Source organism: Sinohyriopsis cumingii, chromosome 11, assembly GCF_028554795.1.
Source record: "Sinohyriopsis cumingii isolate HCF-2022 chromosome 11, ASM2855479v2, whole genome shotgun sequence".
NCBI lineage: Eukaryota > Metazoa > Mollusca > Bivalvia > Unionida > Unionidae > Sinohyriopsis > Sinohyriopsis cumingii.
Window position 1 is genome coordinate 7,293,433 of NC_142971.1, and position 26,568 is coordinate 7,320,000.

Consider the following 26,568-nt stretch of genomic DNA (forward strand, 5'->3'; position numbering starts at 1 on the left):
GTCCATGACCCACACAGTATTATTTACACTGAGAATATCCATGACCCACACAGTATTATTTACACTGAGAATGTCCATGGCCCACACAGAATTATTTTCAGTGAGAATGTCCATGACCCACACAGTATTATTTTCATTGAGAATGTCCATGGCCCACACAGTATTATTTTCATTGAGAATGTCCATGGCCCACACAGTATTATTTTCATTGAGAATGTCCATGGCCCACACAGTATTATTTTCAGTGAGAATGTCCATGACCCACACAGTATTATTTTCATTGACAATGTCCATGGCCCACACAGAATTATTTTCAGTGAGAATGTCCATGACCCACACAGTATTATTTTCAGTGAGAATGTCCATGACCCACACAGAATTATTTTCACTGAGAATGTCCATGACCCACACAGTATTGTTTTCATTGAGAATGTACATGGCCCACACAGTATTATTTTCATTGAGAATGTTGAAGACCCACACAGTATTATTTACATTGAGAATGTCCATGACCCACACATTGTTATTTTCATTGAGAATGTCCATGACCCACACATTATTATTTTCATTGAGAATGTACATGGCCCACACAGTATTATTTACATCACAGAATGCCAACAAATTCAAATACAGCTTATATTTTGTACAAAATAAATGAATTTTAATCATTTCTAACTACTGATGCAAAGTAATTGTTTCAAAAATAATTCTTTTGATTAACTGACAGTAAAGACTTTGGAAAATACCAATTGCTTCCATATACATACAAGATGTAACTCACTACATTGGAAAAAAGCAAGTACTGACTGCCATGGGTATATACAAATACCCTTTTGTTCTTGAAAGGAAATTGGCATATATGTCAAAAATCATGGTTAGTGCTACAGAAATGTAATTGTATGCCTTTTTTGAAAAATAAAACAATACAATAAGGAGAGGGAACAGAAGTTTCTTAAGTATTTTTGCTACAGTTAACAGTATGAGGTACAATCACACTGCTTAACAGTGACAGAATGCTGACAATCATCCTCATTATGAGGTAGTATAACATTGCTTAATAGTGACACAGAATGCTGACAATCAACCTCAGCCAAGGTACAATAAGACTGCTTAACAGTGACACAGAATGCTGACGATCAACCTCAGCCAAGGTACAATAAGACTGCTTAACAGTGACACAGAATGCTGTCAATCAACCTCAGCCAAGGTACACCAGATATCAAGCAGCATGTCAAATTTGTTAATATCAAATACAGTGGAACCTGTCTTGAAAGACCACCCTTCTGCCAACATATAAAGGTCTCTCATGACAGGTGGTCTCTCATAACAGGTCATAACACTATATAATCAATAAATCTATACTTGGAGAACATGCTCACTCAAGACAGGTAGTCTCTCATAGCAGTGGTATCTCAAGACAGGTTTTACTGTAATAGGTTTACTGTACTGGAAAGAAAGTGACTGGGTCTGACAGCAATTACAACTTTGATAAACAGTGATGTAGAAGGCTGTCAATCAAAGTCAGCCAAGGTCTCCTCAATAGCAAGCAATGAGACACATTGGGCTGAAATTCCATAATTAATTAAGGTAGTTAATGTGTGAAAACAAATGTGGGTTTGTCTGACAATCAAACTCAGCCAAAATCTCATCAATATAAAGCTGTACATAACTTATGCTGAAATCCAATAATAATGAAGGTAGTTATTGTGTGGAAACTTGAGTATCATGAACTGATGAAAAGAAAGACCAACAGATGGACTCAATTTAATGTTCAACCTTTTCGAAGAAAAGCAGGGAACAATAATTATACCTTTATCATGACTAATTTACATCTACAATGATTTAGTCTCCATCATTTCTAAAAAGCAATAGTCATGATCGAAGCACAGGTGCACATGGTCTAATAAACTGGTTCACATTTTAAACATAAACTGTTGATTTTTGCTTTTCAGTTAATTCCGTCTGCCACCTGAACCCAGTCTGAGAAGATGAATAAAGATTTCAAACATTGTGATTACCTACAGCTTTCTTTCAACTACCTCTATCTTTCTTGTGTTAATGATGTCTCATGCATACAAATGTTCATAAAACAACAAGCAAAATTATAAAAGAATTCTTCATACTTGTGATGATGAAAATTAAAAACATTTATTTTGCTGGTTTTTAATAAGCAAGTGTTACTGTCAATTGATAATAAATAATGCTTGCTTTACCACAGTAATTTTTTCTGTCAGAAAACATACATGACAAATTTTAATGAAAGAATTGTAGAAGCATAAAGATCCCATCATGCAAGGTATCCCATGCTTGACAGATGGCTTGCAACATAACATTGTTTGAGATGTCATAAAAGATGAGTTGCAAACTGTCCTTTCAGTCCCCTTCATTGACAGTGCCAGTGTGTAAGCCTTCAAACCTGATTGTAAGTATATCAACACACATAAAAAGGCTTCCCAGGAGGGCTTACTCTAAAGCAAAAGATTGGATTATGTCAATAAAATTGTGAACATACTAATCCCTTCCATCATCAATGAAAAAAAAAAGACCAACAACTGCAGTTGCATTAATGACGGGCCTTGAAAGTGACAGTTGTTTCTCACTGGACTTGATTAAAAAGAAGTAATTTCTAATGCAAGAGCCTAACTCAAGATTAAATCCAAGTTTTAGTACCTAAATGTACATGAGCTTTAGGTTAATAAATTGTATGTGTGTGTGTGTGTGTGAGATTTGGATTTTTAACATAGCTTTAACAATTTTTCAGTAATTTCACTACGATGTCTGCAGTGTGACAGTTTATAGTGATGTCTAGCACTTGGGCATCATGCCACAAACATGTAGCATGATGTCCAAACCAGTCACGTTTTCCTGACACCAGGCCGACCAGTCCTAACACTAACCTCTTAATGCTGAGCAACAAGCGAGACAGCTGTAAGTACCATTTTTTATTAGTCTTTGGTATGACTCTGCCAGGGGTTCAAACACACGACCTACCGCATCTGAGGTGGATGCTATAACCACTAGGCCACTGGAGCGGTCTATAAATTGTATGAATAGTAATGGTTTCAGACCAGTGATTCATTTCCCACAGAACTTAATGTTAATATATCAAAAGTAAAATTAATTTCTCTTTTGATTGGCATATAAACCACACATACTTTTATTCATCATAGTTAGAGAAGTTATTTTCAGCCTTGAAAAACAGGTGTTTTGCAGCATTTTATTGTGCTGCATACTGCTAAACAGAGGACTCTGCACCTAATAACATTGCAATGCACCATGAGTCTATATGCTATTTTGTCAGTGGGAAATGAAATACAATATATCAAAATCAAAGTAAATTTGTTGTTGCCAACTACAGATAGTTCTGAATGACAACATCAGCTGCCATATGGTGTTTGGAAGTTGAAATAAATTCATTGAATCTCAAGATGTTTTTACAAAAATTATATACATAAACAGAATGCAAATCAAGCTTGCTGTTAGTATCTAAATTTGTGATTTATAAGTTTGCTTTGTTAAAGATTGTAAATTTTGGTCATCATATATAGGAGAAACTGCCAGGTTGCCCATCGTCCAGGTAAAATTGGCAGAATACTGTCTGCTAGTGACCTTATTGGGAAGCAAAAATTAAAGTTTATGAAATGTATATGAAAAACATTAGGTCCATTTACAAGCTAATGTGTGCATCTCAAAATTATTCAGTACTCTATTTTTTATTAGCCCAATAGTTAACTTGTTCCTTGGCTATAGAATAATTAGTGGTCCGATACCTAGCAAGAAATATATGCCAGTACAGAAATTCAACTGGAGAATTAAACTGTCTTTCAAAACAGGTAATACTGTTACAACAAGAAATCTTTTCTGTGGTTTATATAATATTCATATATTTCATAAATTAGGACAGATTGTTTATACTCCCTTGTAAGTGAGGTCCATTTGCATCTACCCAAAGTTGTTGTTACATAATGCAATGGCAGACCTTATAATCTGCAGTTTGCCAGGAGCAATCAGTAGAAAAAACAGCATAATCAGTAAAACAAACAACATAAACCCTAATCTGCTGGCAAATTACACAATGGCAGATCAGGGTCTATTTTGTTTGCAATTGGACCTGGCTTATAAATGTGTTACGATGACAATTCTAACAGGTAGCATTTTTCTATGACTAGCAAAGCATCAAACTTTGTAACAGTAAAATCATAATATACTGATGACAATCTTAGTGAAATTGTACAATTGTGACTTTTACATATGAAGTGGCTGATAGAATTGTTCTGTTGAATGAATTCATAACAAATCCTCTAGTGTACAAAAAAAAGTTCTGAATGAGGCAAACAGTTTAGTATTACAGGATTTGAAGACATACATTTCTTTCTAAAGGTTCCTTTTCATTAGCCCCACTGACACATCATTAGTATTACAGGATTTGAAGACATAAATTTTTTTCTAAAGGTTCCTTTTTATTAGCCCCACAGACACATCGTTAGTATTAAAGGATTTGAAGACATAAATTTCTTTCTAAAGGTTCCTTTTTATTGGCCCCACTGACACATCATTAGCAACACTGCATCTGTAGAATTACATCAACCGCCTCAAATTATTCAATACATTAGTGTTATATGCTAAATATTTACGTCTATAGTTGCTTATAAGTCAGATCCAAGTTCAAACTGCACAGTCCCAGATCTGCCATCACATAATGCACCAGCAGATCTGAGTCTGTGCAGTTTGTTAGGAGTAATCTGTTTGGAACAATCAGTAGAACAAACAACACAGACCATGATCTGCTGTCACATTATGCAATGGCAGATCAGGATATGATGTTTACAGTTTACCTAGACTTGTATGCAGGTATACGGTAAATTGTAGCAAAACTGGGATGGGCCCATCATTAGTCAGCATGTTTACTGGAAAATTCAAATACTTGCAAAACTGACTGTCTAGATTTGAGAAAGTAAATCTCTAATGATCCATTTTTTTGTCTGCAAAAACACTTTTTGTATGGACAGTGGGACACAATGTACTGGAGACAAGAAATATTTCTGTCTATGAAGCAAATGGTGTTTACATGCATGCTGAACAAGAATGCAATCAATGACAACATATTCTCATGATACCACAATGGATTTTCGCTAGCCAAGGTTCTGATATGATAACCCCCTATCTACACCTTGGTGGATCTAACTGATATTTTAGTGCTTTGTCCTACCAATCTATTGAATTTCATGAGTTGTCTCCCTTAGTATACAATGCCAACTAACCAATAGCGTGTAACAGTGATGCATTGCACATTGGCCAGAAAGGTGGAGGCAATTGAAATAAAAAAGAAAATTCGCAAGTTCAACATCGAAAGTATGACTACATACTAGAGGGAAGCCATTATACGTGTATTTAAGTGAAAGGAATGTGTACAAAAGCTGACCAGCAGTGGAAAATAGCTTAGTTATCAGTTCAGTCATGCTGTGTGCTCCCCTTGTCTCTATCATGTAGGAATACTGTTCAAATTTGAGCAACTTAATTTTGATTGGATATGGTGGCTTGCCACTGCATCCAATGAAATTAACAATTTTGAAGCACAGAAAAATCTTCTCGATATGCCAAAGTGTAAATAGGGTTGGAACCTTGGGTTAGCGAATGGTGGCTGTACTGGAGGTCATATCTGCACCATTTTCATTCAGGCCCAACTACATATCAGAGGAAAACCACATGGCAAAATGACCATCCACTCAGGATAGAGGCAATAATTTTTTTTCTCAAGATGGCTGCCAATGAAGCCATGTTTGATGTCAAACAGACACAAATTTCATTTCAGACCACCTATATATCATAAAATGTCAATAAGTGAAAACAACTTGCTTATCTATCCATCCATGCAAGTGGAGTAGTGATAACCAGAATTTAGGGATATAAAATCTGTACCATTTTCATTTACATGAGATAGGAAGTCTTTCTGTGAAACCCCATGTCTGTTAAGGTGGACTAACGATACAAAGATTTTCAAGCTGGATGCCAAATTAAATTAGCAGCATTTTTGTATCATGTAAACAACAGAGGAAAATTCTTACTGAAAACCCTATCAAATCAATCTTGATATCAATTCCAGATAAGTAGCAGTTTAAAGATTTTAAAAATGTTGACAATGGTGGCCATGTTAGACGCCATATTGCAACAATTTTCATACAGGTCATAAGAAGTATTTTAGGGAGAACCTTATGTCAATATGACTATCTACTCCCCAGGAGTAGCGATAAGATTTTCAACATGGCTGCTCAAATTTCAAATTATCATAATTTCCATTTAGGACCATCCATCTAAATGTCAGGAAAAGTCTTTCAGATATGACCATCCATTCAGGAGAAGTAGCTGCAATGTGACTGTCAAGAAGGTCACCATTTCATCCATATTAGAAACTCATGGGGCAAACAGTTGAAAATGTCACCAAGTATGGAAAGTAAGTCATAGGGACCTCATTTGTTGTGGTGGCACATTGTTCCTTTGGGTATATGAACATATCAACTTTCATGACTGAAACTGAAATGAGAACAAAGTATTAACTGAAGTAGTCACTGTAGCATAAAGTCAGTCACTGTTGCCATGTCTCTAAGAAAAATGGTGGTCTATTATTCTGTAAGAACCATTATCCAGTTTCATGACAATACAAAAAAGAATCAGCAAAACTGAGATAAACATTAAAGTGTATGTGACAGAAGTGTGAAAAGCAGATGACAGTGACCTACTTTTCATGAGATAGTTTAGAAATTCTGAGAACTTTTGCACAATCCAAGTTTCATGACTGTATAAACAAGTCTCAGACAATAATCTAAACAGTAAAGGATAGCATATGTTATTGTCTGCAGCAGCAGTATTAACCATGATGACAACATATATATTGCCAGTGATATTGTTTAAGCACTCCAGCAAGTTAATTACATTTCTCTAATACTGACCATAATGACAAATAATATAATGATGGTGATACTGCATAAACACTCTTGATGACAAACAATATAATGTGTGTGTGCGATAATGATTTTTAACATAGCTTTAATAACTTTTCAGTCATATCGCTATGATGTCTGCAGTGTAGCAGTTTATAGTGATGTCTAGCATTGGGGCATCATGCCGCAGACATGAAGCATGATGTCCCACCCAGTCATGATATCCTAACACCAGGCCGACCAGTCCTAACACTAACCTCTTAATGCTGAGCACCTACTGAGGCAGCTGTTAGTACTGTTTTTGTAAGTCTTTGGCATGACTCGGTCGGGGATCAAACCCACGACCTCCTGCTTCCAAGGCGGACGCTCTAACCCAGGGGTGGGCAAACTACAGCCCGCCAAGGGCTTTCATGCGGCCTGCCAAGGGTTTTCATGCGGCCTAGGAACAAGTCATCATTCGCACTGACTCTGTTTATGTTACTCTGTTTATCAAATAAATCTGCTTCTTTTAAAGTTTAAGTTTTCAAATATTAACAACTGAAAATTAATTACATGTTATTTAGAAAAACATTTTGTTTTTGCTATTTCAAATATGAATTATTTTACTTAATGAACTATGTGGCTGCGACAAGGTGTAAATTTGTGTATGCGGCACTTGCACTGGAAAGTTTGCCCACCTCTGCTCTAACCATTAGGCCACCAAAGCAGTCCAAACAACATAATGATGGTGATACTGCATACACACTCTTGGTAACAACCAACATAATGATGGTGATCCTGCATACACACTCTTGATAACAACCAACATAATGATGGTGATACTGCATACACACTCTTGATAACAACCAACATAATGATGGTGATACTGCATACACACTCTTGATAACAACCAACATAATGATGGTGATACTGCATACACACTCTTGATAACAACCAACATAATGATGGTGACACTGCATACGCACTCTTGATAACAAGAGATATAATGATGGTGATACTGCATACGCACTCTTGATAACAACCAACATAATGATGGTGATACTGCATACGCACTCTTGATAACAACCAACATAATGATGGTGATACTGCATACGCACTCTTGATAACAACCAACATAACGATGGTGATACTGCACAAACACTCTTGCAAGCCAATAGCTATTTCACTCTACATGTGGGTAAAACACCCAACAGTTCATAAAATGGTGGACTCCAAATGTACCAGACAGCCACAAAAAGCTGACAGATGCAGAAAGCTGCTTTGTATAAAAACAAAACCCCAGTGAGACTGATTGCATGATCTGAGGACCATTGCAAATAAGCATGCATCACAAAAGAATCCAAAACTTCCAACAGTTCTAAATAGATCAGAATATAAAAAAAAGGATTGTTTTCCTGAAAATTGAAGAAAGATTTTATGAACTCTGCATGACGCAGTATACAGTCTATAGTATAAAAAAAGATTCATAAATAACTATTCATACCCAATGTTCCATGAAAGATAAAACATGGTCAATATATAAATATCAATTACTTTACGGATGAGAAAAAAACAACCTTTAAATTCATTGATCCAACTGTAATGAATGATGTCACCTGCATAAGACCACACTTTTGGGGCCATTTACTTTGTAGCTATTGACAAAAGGCTTTAAGAATTCTTGAATATTTCCTTGTACACAAGAAAATAACTTCCACTTTCCAATATGTTACCTAATTTGGTTCCATCACATAAGTAAGCATGTAATACATCAGTATATTTTTCATGTAATATAGATGGACAAATGACAAAAGTCTTTGCCTGGTCATACTGAAGGAATTCATAAAATGCATTCAAATCTTGGACTTATAAATAAAATTATATTGTAATAACCTGTAATTTTGTATTGTAATAACCTGTAATTCTGTATTGTAATAACCTATAATTTTATATTGTAAGACCCTGTAATTTTATATTGTAAGAACCTGTAATTTTGTATTGTAATAACCTGTAATTTTTTATTGTAATAACCTGTAATTTTGTATTGTAATAATCTGCAACTCATGGCCTAGCATAAAATAATTTTATAATTGCTTAATTCAACATTTCAGTATTTAAAACACATTTCCTAAGATTTCAAACTTATTAGACTGTCCAAGTCAATGTGAGCATAACCATCGTCACCAACCTGGCACGCTCCGTTCATTTCAGCTTTGTTTTAATTAAATTCAACTGAGGTGCAAAGTCAAACAAATGTTCCTCTTGCATATTTAATATTTACAAATTACAATCAAGCCATATTGTACTAACAAAGTAAACTTTAATATAATTTTTTCACTGAATTGTTTATCACAATAAACAAACAATATGTTGTCAATATTAACCATGTCCTTGTGTAAGGTTATCACATACAGACGTAAATCGAACAATGATCAAAATAAATCAAATGTTCAAGTTTTCCTGCACTCTCTTCTTCTAAATCATTAGACAAGAGACCAACCAATTCCTGGTATCATTCTCTGGAAAAAGCTATCTTGAGACAGTTCAAGAATATCTCCGTGATGGAAAATAGGAAAGGTTTAAATTTCTGTATGACTATTATTCACTGTTTTGTTGTAATTTGATTACAGTTTTGGGACTTCTATCTACATCTGAAAGGTCAATGAATTCAAGCAATGAGTATAAACAAGACAAATTCTAAAATAAGTATGAACAGTGGATCAATACATTTACACGTCTTTTTCATTTACATCTACCCTAACATTACAGACAATGACAAAGAATGTACAAATCAACAAATAAGAGATAACACCAAAAACTAATTAGCACAGCATTTTATTTTGTTTTTCACACCTTTTTAGAGAGCTAATTTTAGCTCACATAAATATTTTTAGAAAACTGAAGTTATAACAATGTGATTTTGTAAATGTTATATAGAATATTAAGCAAAGTGACACATAAACTTTTACCAGACAACTTCATAGACATGCTTAGCACATTTGATAATATTAGATAATACATTAAATGAATACCACAATAAGAGTGTAAATCAGTCCTTTGGAATAATGAGAAAAGAACACTTGATTGACATCCGGTGGTGATTAGGTTAAGCTTGAGGATTTGTCAGTTAGCAATAACAATACTGATGGTCAATCTATTATTCACCTAATGCAACATCATAAAACACTAAAACTCAAAAAAATGGGTAACAAAACTGTAGTATAATAAAAGGAAACTATCTATGGAACATTACTTGTATAATTATAACAGTGGATATCATTAGCAAGATAATTTGTCTGTCAGCTTTTAAAGTAGCATAACTTTTAAGCAAATCAATGCAGCATCTCTTCCAAAATGGGTAGTCCAAACAATATGGGGGATCTTCTGATGTAAAAGACAGGCTGTACAGCACTCACTCATTGTAATGTACCTCATTATAACACAATTCTGGACCTGATGACCAACATTAAAACTCTGTATCTCAATCAGTTTTTCAATGGCATGGCACAATGGAAAACAACACAAAGCTTAGTATTATATCTTTATTTCTTTGTAAACATTACTTACTGACAAAATTCAATCATAACCACTAAAGCATGGTTCTGTAGATATACAGTTCTCACTATACTATGGCTCTGTTCATAATGTGGTCAGTGCCTTATGCTGTTATGGACTCCAAGTACCATATTATAAGGAGGGTGTAATGTATGAACAACAATAAACTGATATGAACAAAAACTTTGATCGAATCTCCTAAATTTTTTATTGTAATATTGCTATGAACAACATGCAAACATTCCAAAAAAATTAAATGATTTTGTATGACAAATCTATTGTAATGTACATGCCTTTAATCACGGAACTGGAGAAACAGATGAGGCTAAATTCATACGACACACAAATTAAAAGTAGCATAAATATCAGGGTGGTAAGAAGTCACTATCAAAAGACAATGGACAAAACAAAATATATATGGCTGATGCAGGACCATACCTCAGGTTTAGAATTGAATGACAATGTATGTGAGAAGTTATGAACATGTATGCCTTTATAAATACCCCTCTTTCAAAACTGCTCCTATTTGTACAGCCGTAGCATCAGTCTCATCAGAAATTACCTTGACCTCGGCCCCCATACCTCCTATACTTGGCAGTCCAACTGGAATATCAAAATGCGAGATGAAATTAGAACATTCCAGCCTTACTTGTAATTATTTTGGGGTTGGGTGAGGTGAAAGGAAGAGTGGGGTTGGTAGCTTTAAGTAATGCATAATGTGTACTATCATGCAAAATGCAACAGTCGAGACTTCAATGTCACATATACAACAGCATCCTTGTAATCGTGATCTCTGACTTTCTTTTGGAAATTATAATCCTTCATTTATGACAACAACAAAAAAAAGAGTATGTGCATGTTTCAGCGTTTATTCATCAGCACTACATAAACTTCACTTGAGAAAAACATTTCAATGCAAAACCTGATCAAAAAGTGTTCTACAATAAAGTGTCAAAATATTTAAACAGAATGTGGAGTTAAAGTGTCATTATGTATGAATCTAATTATACTTTCTTTGATACAATATTATTGCATCATCAGGTTTAATGCATGAGATTGTAAGGTCAGCCACACTTATGCGAGTGCTTTTTGATGAGATATTTTGTGTGTACCAGAAATTCATTTGTATTTGCTATATCATTAATGTAACTAGCAACAGATCATGTAAGAATGAAGACTATACATGGTTTTGATGTATGAAAACATTTGCCAAATCAGGAATGACTCTCAACCTTCGATCAAATTCTTCCTTTGTACTCTGATAGACTTCTGAATTCAGTAAACTGTGTATGATTCCCATATTACATATTTACATATTATATTTTTCATATACAATATCAGATTTTTAATCAAATAACTTAAATACACACCTAAATTCTTCCTGTCAACTTCAAACAAAACATGCATGAAACCTTGCTTACATATTAAACTTAATTACCAATTGTATGTTACTGTCAAGCTACAAGCGTGTTTACATATAAAACTTATATACCGAGCATACGTTACTGTCAATATCAAACACAACACAAAATTTGTGATTAAACCAATGCATAAAAGGCTGCATTTTGACCCTACCAAAATTAGACCATGATCATAGAGAAGGTTGGTGGAAAGCCAACTGTAAGTGACCCTGGCTAAAGATTTTCTCCGTCTTCCTGTTTTGATCACTAGCTTGCAAAAGTATAATTCAAGACTGTACATCAAGATTACTTATGGTAATCAGTGTATCCATTCAACATCAAAGCCAGCTAGTCTAATATCGCATCCTATAACTCTGACCTTGTATTCCAAATGTAAGCAAGAAAGATAAAGTGATCACCTGACAGATCACTGTACTATGTATAATGTACCTCAGTATAACATAACCTTGCCTGTCACATTATACTCTTATTGGTCCCATACAAACAATACAATATGGGATAACTGTATCTCCAATTGCCAGCAATCGAAAATAAAACAACTCTGATACTGCATTATGCAAGATTCTCTTTGCAGATCTCTTGTTTCTAAGCTTCTTCTACCTAAACAAAATAAAAAATTGACAAATCATGCATCAACCCAATTAAAAATAATATTGTGCAAATTCATTAGTTTATTGGAACTGACCTGCAAATTTGAGTGACTTCCAGTACTTCTTTTGAGTTCCAATAACATTCTGTATTGAATTTACTGCACTGCAATGACAAAGAAGAAAACAAGAATATAAATGTACAACTGAGACAGACTTGCCAACCTTAACAAGAGTATCTCAGTGTGACAGTCAATTTTTTTTATCCCCGCCCCCTCAAGTTAGGCCAATTTTCAGTATGGAGTAACAAAATTTCATATACTGCTAATGTTGTCTTGGAAACAAAGATTTAAAAAATTGAGAAGTGTGATCTGATACTGGCGCATTGAAAGCAAAGATTATATTCAACTAAAACGCTTGTAAAGTATTTTTAGTCGTCAATTACCTCCAATAAAGGTTCAGAAACAACAATCCTAAACATGAATGAACTCAAAGTCTCTCTAAACCTGATGTAATCTTTGGTTGTTTTTTTTTCTTCTTCAATTGTAAGTAGCAAATCATCTCTCCCACCAAAAGACATATTAAAAAAAAAACATGATCCCCATTTAACAAAATTGTTGTCTTTCCTTCTTTTTCCCCAAAGAATCTGAATATTCCTTTTTATACTTCTATGCTGACTATTTAAACTTTTATGAAGCTTATTGTCCCTTTTTTGTATTCTAAATGATTTTGTTTATTGGATACCATTTCTAGAACATGCTATAAGCAATAGCTTGATCATGCTGGCAATCCTTTAAATCTGATTTATTCCAATAACAGACAACCCAGCATCAGGATCTGACCATAACAACTGTATTTTGATAAGTTTTGCAGGTCTGCTGATATGAAGATAAACATAATAAGGAATAATACTCTCTGTAAAAAGGGGCCCTGAGTGGCAGAGTGGTCTAAAGCACTCTCCGTTACGGATCACTGCCATCTCATCTCCGTCTGTGTGGGTTCGAGTCTCGGATTCGGCTAATGTGGGTATGTGAGAAAGCTTGCCAGTTGCTTCTCGTGGGTCAGTGGTTCTTTCCGGGGTTTTCCTGGGTTCTTCCTCCACCATTAATACTGGCCGCCATGCAGAGCCTATCATGTGCTGAAAAATGGCATTAAACCGTACAACAACAACTCTCTGTAAAAGATAGCAACTAATACAACCTGTGGAAGATAGTAAAGAAGCATGACACCTGATTGGTGTAGGGATGGGGCGCCATGAGTCAGCTTTGATGGTGGGAGGGATCATCGTGTCTCACTGGCCGACTACCACCCACCTCAAGCCGGGCAGCCCGCGGTCAATATGGTGTTGACCTGCCTGCTCCAGTGGGTGTCTTGAGCTCAGTGTGTTGCTCATCATGACAATCAGACAGAAATTCCACACCAGACAAAAGAAACAAGAAACCAATAAAGAAGACTCCAGCTCTTCGATTTGCAAGCTTGAATGTGTGTACCATGTGTACAGGCATCTCCGACGACCTCAGGGAAGTGGACGACACCAGAAAGATGGCCATCATCGATAGAGAACTCACCAGACTAAATACCAGCATAGCTGTTCTCCAGGAAACCAGGCTCGCTCTAGTGGCTCCCTCAGAGAGGAAAACTACACCTACTTGTGGAAGGTCAAGAACCTGAGGGGCCCTGCCAGCACGGAGTGGGTTTCGTCATCAAAAACAATTTCCTGGCCTTGGTTGAACCTCCCACAGGGGGCACTGAACATCTCTTGTCCATCCGCCTCACCACTGCTGCAGGTCCTGTCAACATCATCAATGTCTACGTCCCCACCATCACATCTTCAGAAGACGCAAAGGATCAGTTCTATGGGCAGCTGGACGAACTGATCAAAGGATGTCCCAAGCAGGAAACGCTATTCCTCATCGGCGACTTTAATGCCAGAGTAGGCGTGGACCATGAGTCATGGTCTACCTGCCTCGGATATCATGGCACTGGAAAGACCAACAAAAACGGTCAGAGACTGCTGGAGCTATGCACCTAACATGGCATGAGCATCACAAACACCTTCTTCAAGTGTAAGCCACAACAAAAAGTGTCATGGAAACACCCCAGGTCTCATCGCTGGCACTAACTCGACTTGGTCATCACTCTTCTCCACCAGAACCTACCGCAGTGCAGACTGTGACTCCGACCATGCCCTTATGAGCAACAGGGTGTGACTACAGCCGCACACACTACACAACTCAAAACCAAAAGGATGCCCTCGCATTAGCACTGCGCAGATGTCGATCCCCGCCAAGGTGGAGGAGTATGTGTCGACCCTGAACAAGGCTCTCCAGGACCTGCCTGAGCATGATGCTACAGCCAAGTGGAACACCATGAAGGGTGCCATCTACAGTACAGCAAGAAGGAACGACCCTGCCAGGACTGGTTCAATGCACACCTATCAAGGATGAAACCACAAATCGAAAAAAACGAAAAGCCTTCATAGCATATAAAAAATGCCCTAATGAACGGATGCTTGCTGCTCTCAGAAGTGCCCAAAGCAACACCCAACGCATTGCTAGACAGTGAGCGAATGAGTATTGGAAACAACTGTGTGAAGGGATCCAGTGTAGTGCGGAGTCCGGAAACATCCGAGGTATGTACAGTGGCATCAAGAAGGCTCTAGGCCCTACAGGGAAAGGGGTCGTTCCCCTGAAATCTCTGATGGGAGAGAAGATAACAGACCGTAGACAACAGTTGGCCAGATGGGTGGAGCACTGTTCAGAGCTATACTCTCGAGAAACGTCAGTCACCAATGCAGCCCTCAGCAGCATAAAGAATCTGTCCACCATGGAGGAGCTCAACAAAGTGCCAATTTTAGAGGAGCTCAGCAAAGCAATCGACTCCCTCCCAAACGACAAAGCATAAGGTAGTGACAGCATCCCGCCTGAAGCTATCAAACGTGGGAAACCAACATTGCTTCAGCCACTGCATGAGCTACTTTGCCTCTGCTGGGAGGAAGGCGCAGTCCCCCAAGACATGCACGATGCCACAACTGTGACCCTTTACAAAAAAAGGGCGACTGCAGTGACTGTAATAATTATAGAGGGATCTCGCTCCTGAGCATCATTGGTAAAGTGTACGCCCTCATCATACTCAACAGGCTGCAGTTGCTGGCGGACCGTGTGTACCCGGAATCCCAGTGCGACTTCAGAGCAGGCAGGTTGGCGACAGACATATTCTCCCTACGACAACTCCAAGAGAACAGCAGAGAGCAAGGTCAACCACTCTACATGATGTTCATCGACCTCACCAAGGCCTTTGACTTGGTCAGCAGGAAGGGCCTTTTTGAACTTCTTAGTAAGATCGGTTGCCCATCCCCACCAAAACTCTGCAGCATAATAATCTCTTTCCATGCAGATATGAAGAGAACAGTCTTGTTTGATGGATCCTCCTCAACCTCCTTCCCAATTAACAGCAGCGTGAAGCAGGGCTGCGTGCTGGCGCCAACCCTTTTTGGGATCTTCTCCCTGCTCCTGTCCTACGCCTTCGACTCGTCTGCTGATGGCATATATCTACACACCAGGTTCGAAAGAAGGCTGTTCAACCTGGCATAACTGCACTCGAAGACCAAAGTGAGAGCTGTGCTCATCGGGGAGATGCTTTTTTGCAGATGACGCAGCTCTTGTGACCCACACCGAGGAAGCCCTCCAGAGACTGGGAGACCATTTTGCTGATGACTGCATGCAGCTTGGTCTCACCTTCAGCTTAGAAAAAATAAAGATCAGCGTGTAAGATACCACCATTGCCCCTTACATAAAAATCGACGGTGTCGCCAACAACTTTACCTACCTGGGGTCAACCATCAGCAACACTCTCTCGCTTGATATGGAGCTGGACAGAAGGCTTGGAAAGGCAAACACCATCATGGCATGACTAACGAAGAGGGTGTGGGAAAACAATGCACTGACAGAGCACACCATGGTCCAAGTCTACCAGGCCTGCATTCTCAGCACCCTTCTATATGGAAGTGAAACCTGGAGCACCTACGTGAGGCAAGAGTGCCTGCTCAACTCCTTCCATATACGGTGCCTAAAACGTATCCTGAAAATCAGCTGGCAAGACTGTGTTCAACACAGCGAGATCCTGCAGCGTGCAAGTACCCCCAGCATGTACTCCCTGCTGATCAAATGCTGCCTTCGATGGCTGGGACATGGCTGACGCATGGAGGATGGAAGGCATACAAAGGACATCCTATGTATGCATGAGGGACATGAAGGCATGCGACATATCACCCGATGGCTGGGAAGTGCTGGCCGATGACCGAGGCACCTGGAGACTGGCGGTAAACAAGGGCATATCAGTCACCAGTTGGCAGCATAGAAATGTGAGAGAAAGAAGAACACGGCAGCAACCATAGTAACTCAGACTTCCCAGTATGTCTGCACCAACTGCAATAGGGACTGTCACTCACATATAGGCCTGCACAGCCACAGCAGACAATGCCATCACCCCAGAGACAGACAACACCCCAAGGGCGCTATTTGCATGGTCTCTCGAGACTGAGTCGCCAATGATGATGAAATGTTAAAGTCTAAAATATAATCATGTTAAAAAATCTTAAAAATCTTGTGGGAAAAACCACTTCTAAATAAATGTAAAATGTAAAATATGCATTTCTAAAAGATAAAGGGTTTCTAAAATTCTTTAAAAGGTATATAACAAAATTAAGGGAAAAAGTATAAAATCATTAATTATATTGAGATAATATATTAGATAACCACCTTCTTTTTGAATGTTCTGGATGAGTGTGAAAAGATATTTCCTAAATTATCTGCCAAAAGATACTATCCAAACAAGGAATATACAAGTCTTTACTCATTATGTGACTCCTGAAAGATAAATGGGAAATAATTAGCTATAACGAAACTCAAGAAAATGGGAAATAATTAGCTATAATGAAACTCAAGAAAATGGGAAATAATTAGCTATAATGAAACTCAAGAAAATGGGAAATAATTAGCTATAATGAAACTCAAGAAAATGTGAAATTATTTGGACCATATATTGTGGATAGTACTGTCAAAAATATGAAGAAGAGAATCATATTCAACAGAACGTCCCGAACAAGCAACGAACCTTTCTTGGGCTCATCAACAAAATTTTCTAGGGCCCATTTTTCTGGCTAATCTGAAATTTTAACACCAGGCTCTACATATTATTTGATGCCAGTTAAAAGTAACGGATACAAAACACTTCCAGTGGGTGAAATAATATTAATCAAAGTATTCAGAATACTGACAGAGTGCAAGATTGATGTAATACTATATTAAGCAGGGTTAGATGGATGCATGTAACTCAATTAACAATACTATTCCTGTTCCCTTTCTATAACTATTATAACAATAATACTGATCTGAATAATCTGATTTATGCATGAGACATCTTCTATTTTCTTCAAAAAGAAAGAACAGTTTGGAATTAACTATAGTTATTGTCCTATTACCAATACCTATGAAAATTCAGGGGAGGTAGTCACAAAATGCAAGGTCTAATTTGTTTACTCTGAATGTTAAAATCTGTGTTATGTCCCTTGACATTAACTATATTCAAATGATAAACATGAAAAATTGTTATCATTAAAAAACAATTTAAAAAAAATGATTATACATCAAGCAATACACACTGAGAAAATAAGATATGTCTAAACTATTCAGGGTTAAGTTTACCTGTCATTTGGTGGTTTGTATGCCCAGTGTGGACAGGGATCACCCAGCAAGACAGAAGTACAGGCTGCCATACAGTTGGAAATTGACACCAAGTTGTAACCACCCTACAGTGGAAACAAAAAATTGTTGCTAATAATTCAATCTTTGGGGCACCTTATTAACAATTCCTATTACAGATGGGCAGTCTGTTGTCGATTCGTATCACAGATGGTCAGTTTATTGACCATACCTATCAAGATGGGAAATTTATTGTCCATATCTATTACAGATGGGCAGTCTATTGTCCATACCTATCACAGATGGGCAGTCTACTGTCCATACCAATTAAAGATGGGCAGTCTAGTGTCCATACCAATTAAAGATGGGCAGTCTATTGTCCATATCTATTACAGATGGGCAGTCTATTGTCCATATCTATTACAGATGGGCAGTCTATTGTCCATACCTATCACCGATGAGCAGTTTATTGTCCATACCTATTACAAATGGACAGTCTATCGCCCAGACCTATCACAGATGGGCAGTTGTTGTCAATATCAATTATGAATCAGCAGTCTTTTGTCCATTCATATCACAGATGGACAATGTATTGTCTATTCCTATTACAGATGGTATGTTATCCATCCCTACTGCAAATATACTGTCTTGAAGAATAAAAAATCAATTGTCTTTAAACATGCTGTAAAGTCCATAGATATTCCGCTGAGAATTGTAAAATAACTATAATCTGCATTTACAAAAATGCACGCAAACATGAACTGTGACAACTCTTTTTTTTATGGCTAACAAATTATCTATCAATCTATCTGTCATTAAAAGAGATCGTACAGTCAATGTTGTGATGTGATTTGGATTTTTAATGCAGCTTTAACAATTTTTCAGTCATATCGTTACGATGTCTGTAATGTGACAGTTTATAGTGATGTCTAGCACAGGGGCATCATGCTGCAGACATGTAGCATGATGTCCCACCCAGTCACATTATCCTGACACCAGGCCGACCAGTCCAAACACTAACCTCTTAATACTGAGCACCAAGCGAGGCAGCTGTTAGTACCATTTCTCTAAGTCTTTGGTATGACTCGTCCAGGGATCAAACCCACGACCTCCTGCATCCAAGGCAGACGCTCTAACCACTAGGCCACCGGAGGGTACAGTAAGAATATAATCAGCAATTACATATCTTGCCTCAACCAAGCTTTTCTTCATCTCCAGTAACCAGTTTTAACATTAATTATTATGCAAAACTAATTCAGACTAAAGTGATCTTATGAAATGTTGACTCATGTGACATGACATAAAAGCCATAGACAAATCTAAGAAATTCTATTTCTTTTCTTCCAAATATGTGAAGAACAAAAGTCTTGTGACGGGACATGTGCTCTACTAGCAAAAGAATTTCATGGAATCCATGATAAGAAAATGTCTTCTTTTTAAATGCTGAGTCTTGAAACCATTTCTGATATTCTGAGAGATAAGAATTTCACAATGGCCATGGTGGTGGTCATACTGAATTTAAGATTGGCACCATTTTCACTGAGGACAAACAAGACTTCATAAGAAATCTTTTGGTAAAAATCCTATGTAGATATGACCATCCATTGAGAAGATGCAGTAATACCAAGATTTCAAGATGGCTACCATAGGCAATATTGGATGCATTTTCATTTAGTATGTACCAGATATCATAAGAAGTCTTTTGGTGAAAACCCCACATTGGTAAAACCACTGATTCAGAAATAGCAGAAATGACTATATTAATGTCAGATTGGAGACCGCTCCAGTGGCCTAGGTGGTTAAAGCATCTGCCTTGAATGTAGGAGGCTGCAGGTTCAAACCATGACCAAAGACTTATAAAAATGGTACCAGCAACTGCCTCACTTGGTGCTCAGTTTTAAGAGGTTAGGACTGGTTGACTGGGTGGGACATGACCCTACATGATGCCCCGGTGCAAGACATCACTATAAACTACCTCAGTGCAGACATCATAGCCACATGACTGATTTTCTTTTAAAGCTATGTTAAAACACACACACACACACAAAAGCTTGTTTAGTATGTTTATTTGGAGGGGTGTGTTGCAGGGTTGCTCTTAAAAAGTTTGGATAGTTAAAATATTGTTTCCTTACCTCCAAGACCAGGACAACCTTTCCATTTGCCAGACTGCTCAACATGTGAGTCATATGAGCATAGCCCACTGGACTGATGTCATAGTGACCCTGAAATGGAAATGGTATAATTCTCAAATTGGGACGTATACATGTCATTGCATCAACCAATATTATCCAAAGTCTGATTTTAAAAATAGACATCTGCTAAATACATCAACACCCAAATTCTGAATAAAATAAGACATCTGCTAAATACATCAACGCCCAAATTCTGATTTAAAAAAAAGACATCTGCTAAATACATCAACGCCCAAATTCTGAATAAAAAAAGACATCTGTAAATACATCAACGCCCAAATTCTGAATAAAAAAAGACATCTGCTAAATACATCAACGCCCAAATTCTGAATAAAAAAAAGACATCTGCTAAATACATCAACGCCCAAATTCTGAATAAAAAAAGACATCTGGTAAATACATCAATGCCCAAATTCTGAATAAAATAAGACATCTGCTAAATACATCAACACCCAAATTCAGATTTAAAAAAAAGACATCTGCTAAATACATCAACGCCCAAATTCTGAATAAAAAAAGACATCTGCTAAATACATCAACGCCCAAATTCTGAATAAAAAAAGACATCTGCTAAATACATCAACACCCAAATTCTGAATAAAAAAAGACATCTGGTAAATACATCAATGCCCAAATTCTGAATAAAAAAAGACATCTGCTAAATACATCAACGCCCAAATTCTGAATAAAATAAGACATCTAGTAAATACATCAATGCCCAAATTCTTAATAAAAAAAATCATCTGCTGAATACATCAATGCCCAAATTCTGAATAAAATAAGACATCTGCTAAATACATCAACACCTAATTCTGAATAAAATAAGACATCTGCTAAATACATCAACACCCAAATTCTGAATAAAATAAGACTTCTGCTAAATACATCAACACCCAAATTCTTAATAAAATAAGACAGCTGGTAACTTGATCTATACCAAAATTCTGATTAAAATAAAACATCTGGAAACTACATTTACACCCAAATTCTGAATAAAATAAGACATCTGCTAAATACATCAATGCCCAAATTCTGAATAAAAAAAAATCATCTGCTAAATACATCAACGCCCAAATTCTGCATAAAATAAGACATCTGCTAAATACATCAACACCCAAATTCTGAATAAAATAAGACATCTGCTAAATACATCAACACCCAAATTCTGAATAAAATAAGACTTCTGCTAAATACATCAACACCCAAATTCTTAATAAAATAAGACAGCTGGTAACTAGATCTATACCAAAATTCTGATTAAAATAAAACATCTGGTAACTACATCTACACCCAAATTCTGAATAAAAAAAGACATCTGCTAAATACATCAACGCCCAAATTCTGATTGAAAAGACACAAGTAACTACATCTACACCCAACTTCTGATTGAAAAGACACAAGTGACTACATTTACACCCAAATTCTTTTAAAACAAGACACCAGTAACAACATATACACCCAAAATTGGTTTGAAAAAGTTACACACCAGTAACAACATATACACCCAAAATTGGTCTGAAAAAGTTACACACGAGTAACAACATATACACCCAAAATTGGTCTGAAAAAGTTACATGTAACTATCTACACCCAAAAACTGTTTTATAAAAAGACACCAAAAACATCTACACCCATATTCTGATTTAAAAAAGAAACAGGCAACTACATTTACAGACACATTCTGTTTCAAAAAGAGTGGCCCCGAATGGCCGAGTGGTCTAAAGCGCTCTCCATTATGGATCACTGCCATCTCAACTCTGTCTGCATGGGTTCGAATCTAGGATTCAGCTAATGTGGGTATGTGAGAAAGCTTGCCAGTAGCTTCTTGTGGGTCGATGGTTCTTCCTGGAGTTTTCCTGGGTTCTTCCTCCACCATTAATACTGGCCGCCATGCATAGCCTATTGTGTGCTGAAAAATGGCGTTAAACCCCACAACAACAAAACAATGTTTAAAAAAGACATCACAAACTATATTTACACCTAAACTTTGATTAAAAAAGACATCACAAACTATATTTAAACAAAAATTTTGATTCTTAGATAAAGACGTGAACAACCACATTTACACCACATCTTTATGAAAACCTGATAATTATCTTACAAATGCCTTACCAGATTTTGTTCTTTTTAAATAAATTTCATTTTTTTTAAAAATTAATTTCAGTTCATTTCATTACCATGTTTGCTTCATTATGTCATCTACAAAAAACCAAATGTATTATAAAATTAACAAATGTAATAAACGGCGCACCATATCTCCAAATACCCAAGTCAATCAAAATGTGTTATACAATTAGCAAACATCATAATAGTCAACCACGCCATATCTCTAAATACCCACGTAAATCAAAATGTGTTTATGCAATTAGCAAAGTCATAAATGGCCAACGATATCATATCTCCAAATACCCACATAAATCAAAATGTGTTTATGCAATTAGCAAAGTCATAAATGGCCAACGATATCATATCTCCAAATACTCAAGCCAATCAAAATGTATTATGCAATTAGCAAAGTCATAAATGGCCAACCATATCATATTTCCAAATACCCAAACCAATCAAAATGTATTATGCAATTAGCAAAGTCATAAATGGCCAACCATATCATATTTCCAAATACCCAAGTCAATCAAAATGTAATTTGCAATTAACAAAGTCATAAATGGCCAACCATATCATATTTCCAAATACCCAAATCAATCTAAATGTATTATGCAATTAGCAAAGTCATAAATGGCCAACCATATCATATTTTCAAATACTCAAGTCAAATCAAAATGGACCATGAAATAGAGTACTATGCAAGATGATGCTGAAAATCATATGACCTAATGTTAATTTGATTGATGAAACATGATAGAAAACTGCTAATAATCTGAATTTCATGATGGATTCAAACAAAATCCTACAATTCTTTAATATTTAAATGCAATGATCTGCAATACCAGTGGATCACCGAAAGCTGCATCAAATCCTGCTGACACCAATACCAGCTCAGGAGCAAACTGAAAAACAATAAAAACAAAGACAATTTAACTTTGAATCAATCCAATCTTAAGCTGATTCTCTCAATGCAATATTTATTGTATGAAATTTCACTCTATTAGATTAATAATACAAAACACCCTATGCTTATTCTATCTATTTATCATTATCATTCACTGGAATCATAATTTATGTTATGCATTCCATGTCTTGAAATAGGAACAATACAAAGTCTGCAAAAGTCAGCAAAACTTCAACAATGTACTTCATATCATAAAGAAAGATTTGTAAATGACTGAGAAAGACCTGAAGGTTCAAGTTTCATAAGTGTGTCTTAAAGCTTTTCAAACTATACATAATTGTTTTTCTCACATAAATAATAACCATATAAATTAATTCAAAGACATATCTAAATAAAACCTGTTTTTGTGCAATTTGTTTGCCCAAAGAATGTGCAAAAATCTCTACAGCGAAACTGAAACAAAAGTCTAACTTTAGCATTTGTCAATTTATACTGAAAAACTTCATAAAAAAAACATAAATTGTGCACAAGATTATCCCCCCTCATGATCTAAAAAGTGACACCTATATATTGGGCTATTTGTGGAACAAGAAAAAAATGTTACTGACCTCATAAGCAATAGGCATGACGATCTGCTGAAATGCAGCAATATATTCTGCATCCCCCATGCTGCCCTGAAAATAATGTTAGAATCTGTTATCATAAGAATGGCTGCTCAGCAGAGTGACTATACAAGGATTTCAACAAGCGGAATTTTTCGTGGTTTATTCCTCTTATTAAGATCTGCATCTTATCAATGTAGATCACTCTAGTCAAGAAAAGTCAAACTTGTCTGAACTAGTCCAAAGTACACTAACTTCAGCAGTTATTAAAATAAGAGAAATTAATTAATTATTTTACCAGAGTAGGCAATACAAGCTAATGAAAGTGCAATAAATGAATTATAAAATATATCAAAAGTAATAAAAACATTTCTTCTAATTTTTTCAAATTTACCTTTGAAAAACAGGAAGTGAAAATGACAAAGAAGAGCAAGCAGTCATTTGACAGGTGCACATCCATAGCTGAATTCTGAGTGGCGCTATTTTCATATGACCATCCACTCAGAAGGAGAATCAATGACAAGATTTTCAAGATGGCCACAATGTAATGTAATGCCAACTAACCAATACCATGTAACAGTGGTGCGTTGTACACTGGCTGAATATGGTGGAGGCAACTGACTTCAAAAGGATACTTTGTAACGTGAACATCAAAAGTATGACTATGTACCAGAGAGGAGCCATTAAAGGTGTATTTCGTGGAAAGGTGCAAGCATGTAAAGGCAGTGGGAAATTTCTTATTCATGAATCCATTCCAGTTTTGTGCTCCCCTTGTTTCAAGAGTGTTAAAATCTAAACAACTTGGATATTTTAGCCTGCCAGCACATCCAATGAAATTAACAGTTTCGAAGCACTGAAATATCTGACTGATCCGTCAAGGTGTAGATACATTAACATAGCGGAAAATACTGCCCAGCGATGATGTTTGTAGGGAGGCTTTGAGAAGCAGAAACATTGCTGCTGTTGTTCATGCGTTGTTCAACCTCTTACCTTTCTTTTGCCTCTGCTGGGACTGATTGGCATGAATGTTGGTACCAATGGCAAGGCAAGCTGGAGACAGTTCTTGTGCTGTTTGCTTCAACATCTCTATTTTATCACTGAATGGTGATGTCATACTGATATGTGTAGAGCAGTGAGTCAAGGCTAGATGTGACTTCTGTGCATGGAGACAGGCATCTCATTGCACTATGCCTTAATTAACTGATGCCATCAGGGCATTAGCCATATTAGGGTGCACTGCCTGTTAATAATCTTGGCAATCTGCAGTGTGGATTCCCATGTATGGTCACTGCCTGTTAATAATCTTGGCAATCTGCAATGTGGATTCCCATGTATGGTCACTGCCTGTTAATAATCTTGGCAATCTGGGATATGGATTCCCATGTATGGTCACTGCCTGTTAATAATCTTGGCAATCTGGGATATGGATTCCCATGTATGGTTACTGCCTGTTAATAATCTTGGCAATCTGGGATGTGGATTCCCATGTATGGTCACTGCCTGTTAATAATCTTGGCAATCTGCAATGTGAATTCCCATGTATGGTCACTGCCTGTTAATAATCTTGGCAATCTGGGATATGGATTCCCATGTATGGTCACTGCCTGTTAATAATCTTGGCAATCTGGGATGTGGATTCCCGTGTATGGTCACTGCCTGTTAATAATCTTGGCAATCTGGGATGTGGATTCCCATGTATGGTCGGTCACTGCCTGTTAATAATCTTGGCAATCTGCAATGTGGATTCCCATGTACGGTCACTGCCTGTTAATAATCTTGGCAATCTGCAATGTGGATTCCCATGTATGGCCACTGCCTGACTCTTGGGCCAAAAGAGAAATTGCTAGTGATGCCAAGTGCAGCAAGGAGGAAAATGTAACCATTTCATGCTAACTTGGTAACCTGGAACACAATCCTATCCACCTTATAAAACAGTGTTGTCATCATGCAGACCCCTGCAATATTTTGTCAAAGATAAATCAACATGCAAAATGTTGAGGAGTGTGTCAGATACTAGCATGATGAAAGATGCTGGTAGCTGACTTTCAGAGAAGAAAGTCTTGGATAGATGGTCTGTAATCTCCAGTATCTTCTCTGAATGCAGACATGTCTTGTACATGTCTTCAGCAGTTTTAAATGTCTTGCACTTCAACAAGCATCAATGAAACCTTGCTGGAGTTCAAGTCAGAATACTTAAGTCCACACATAATACAAAATGTACACTATCATTGTCCAAATTCACAAAATAATTACTGCAACATGTAGCGAATACCTTTATACACAACAATAAACTGAATAGGTGACTGAAAATAAAAAAATAATCCTTGATTAATAAGAGGCAATGCGATACAGTGTGGATCATACCAAGTGAAAGTTTAATCTATTAACTATGAGATCAATGGGTAGCCAACAAACTGTGGCAAGGTAAGGTAATGAGCAAGTATTTTCCCCCTTTGTCTATAAACTATAAATAGACCAGATAGATGGAATTTGCTGCCTTTCTATGATTGCTGGATTCAGGGGGTAGCTGAGTTTATTCCCTAACAATATATGTGATCAGGGAAGGTATTTGACAAATAAAA

The 26,568-nt window shown here is 36.8% G+C and overlaps 1 protein-coding gene across 5 annotated transcripts in view; it reads right to left on the reverse strand.

The window, feature by feature from the left end:
- LOC149787571 (protein deacetylase HDAC6-like) overlaps positions 1-26,568 on the reverse strand; it is a 548,042-nt gene that overhangs the window by 384,130 nt on the left and 137,344 nt on the right. For all 5 annotated transcript variants that reach the window (XM_089973728.1, XM_089973727.1, XM_089973729.1 and 2 more), the window contains exons 27-32: positions 23,993-24,058; positions 23,323-23,382; positions 20,315-20,404; positions 18,186-18,289; positions 12,579-12,646; positions 10,976-11,075 (exon numbers count right to left, since the gene is read on the reverse strand). In XM_089973728.1, the coding sequence (XP_089829854.1) occupies positions 10,976-11,075; positions 12,579-12,646; positions 18,186-18,289; positions 20,315-20,404; positions 23,323-23,382; positions 23,993-24,058 (488 nt within the window). The remainder of the gene's footprint in view (positions 1-10,975; positions 11,076-12,578; positions 12,647-18,185; positions 18,290-20,314; positions 20,405-23,322; positions 23,383-23,992; positions 24,059-26,568) is intronic.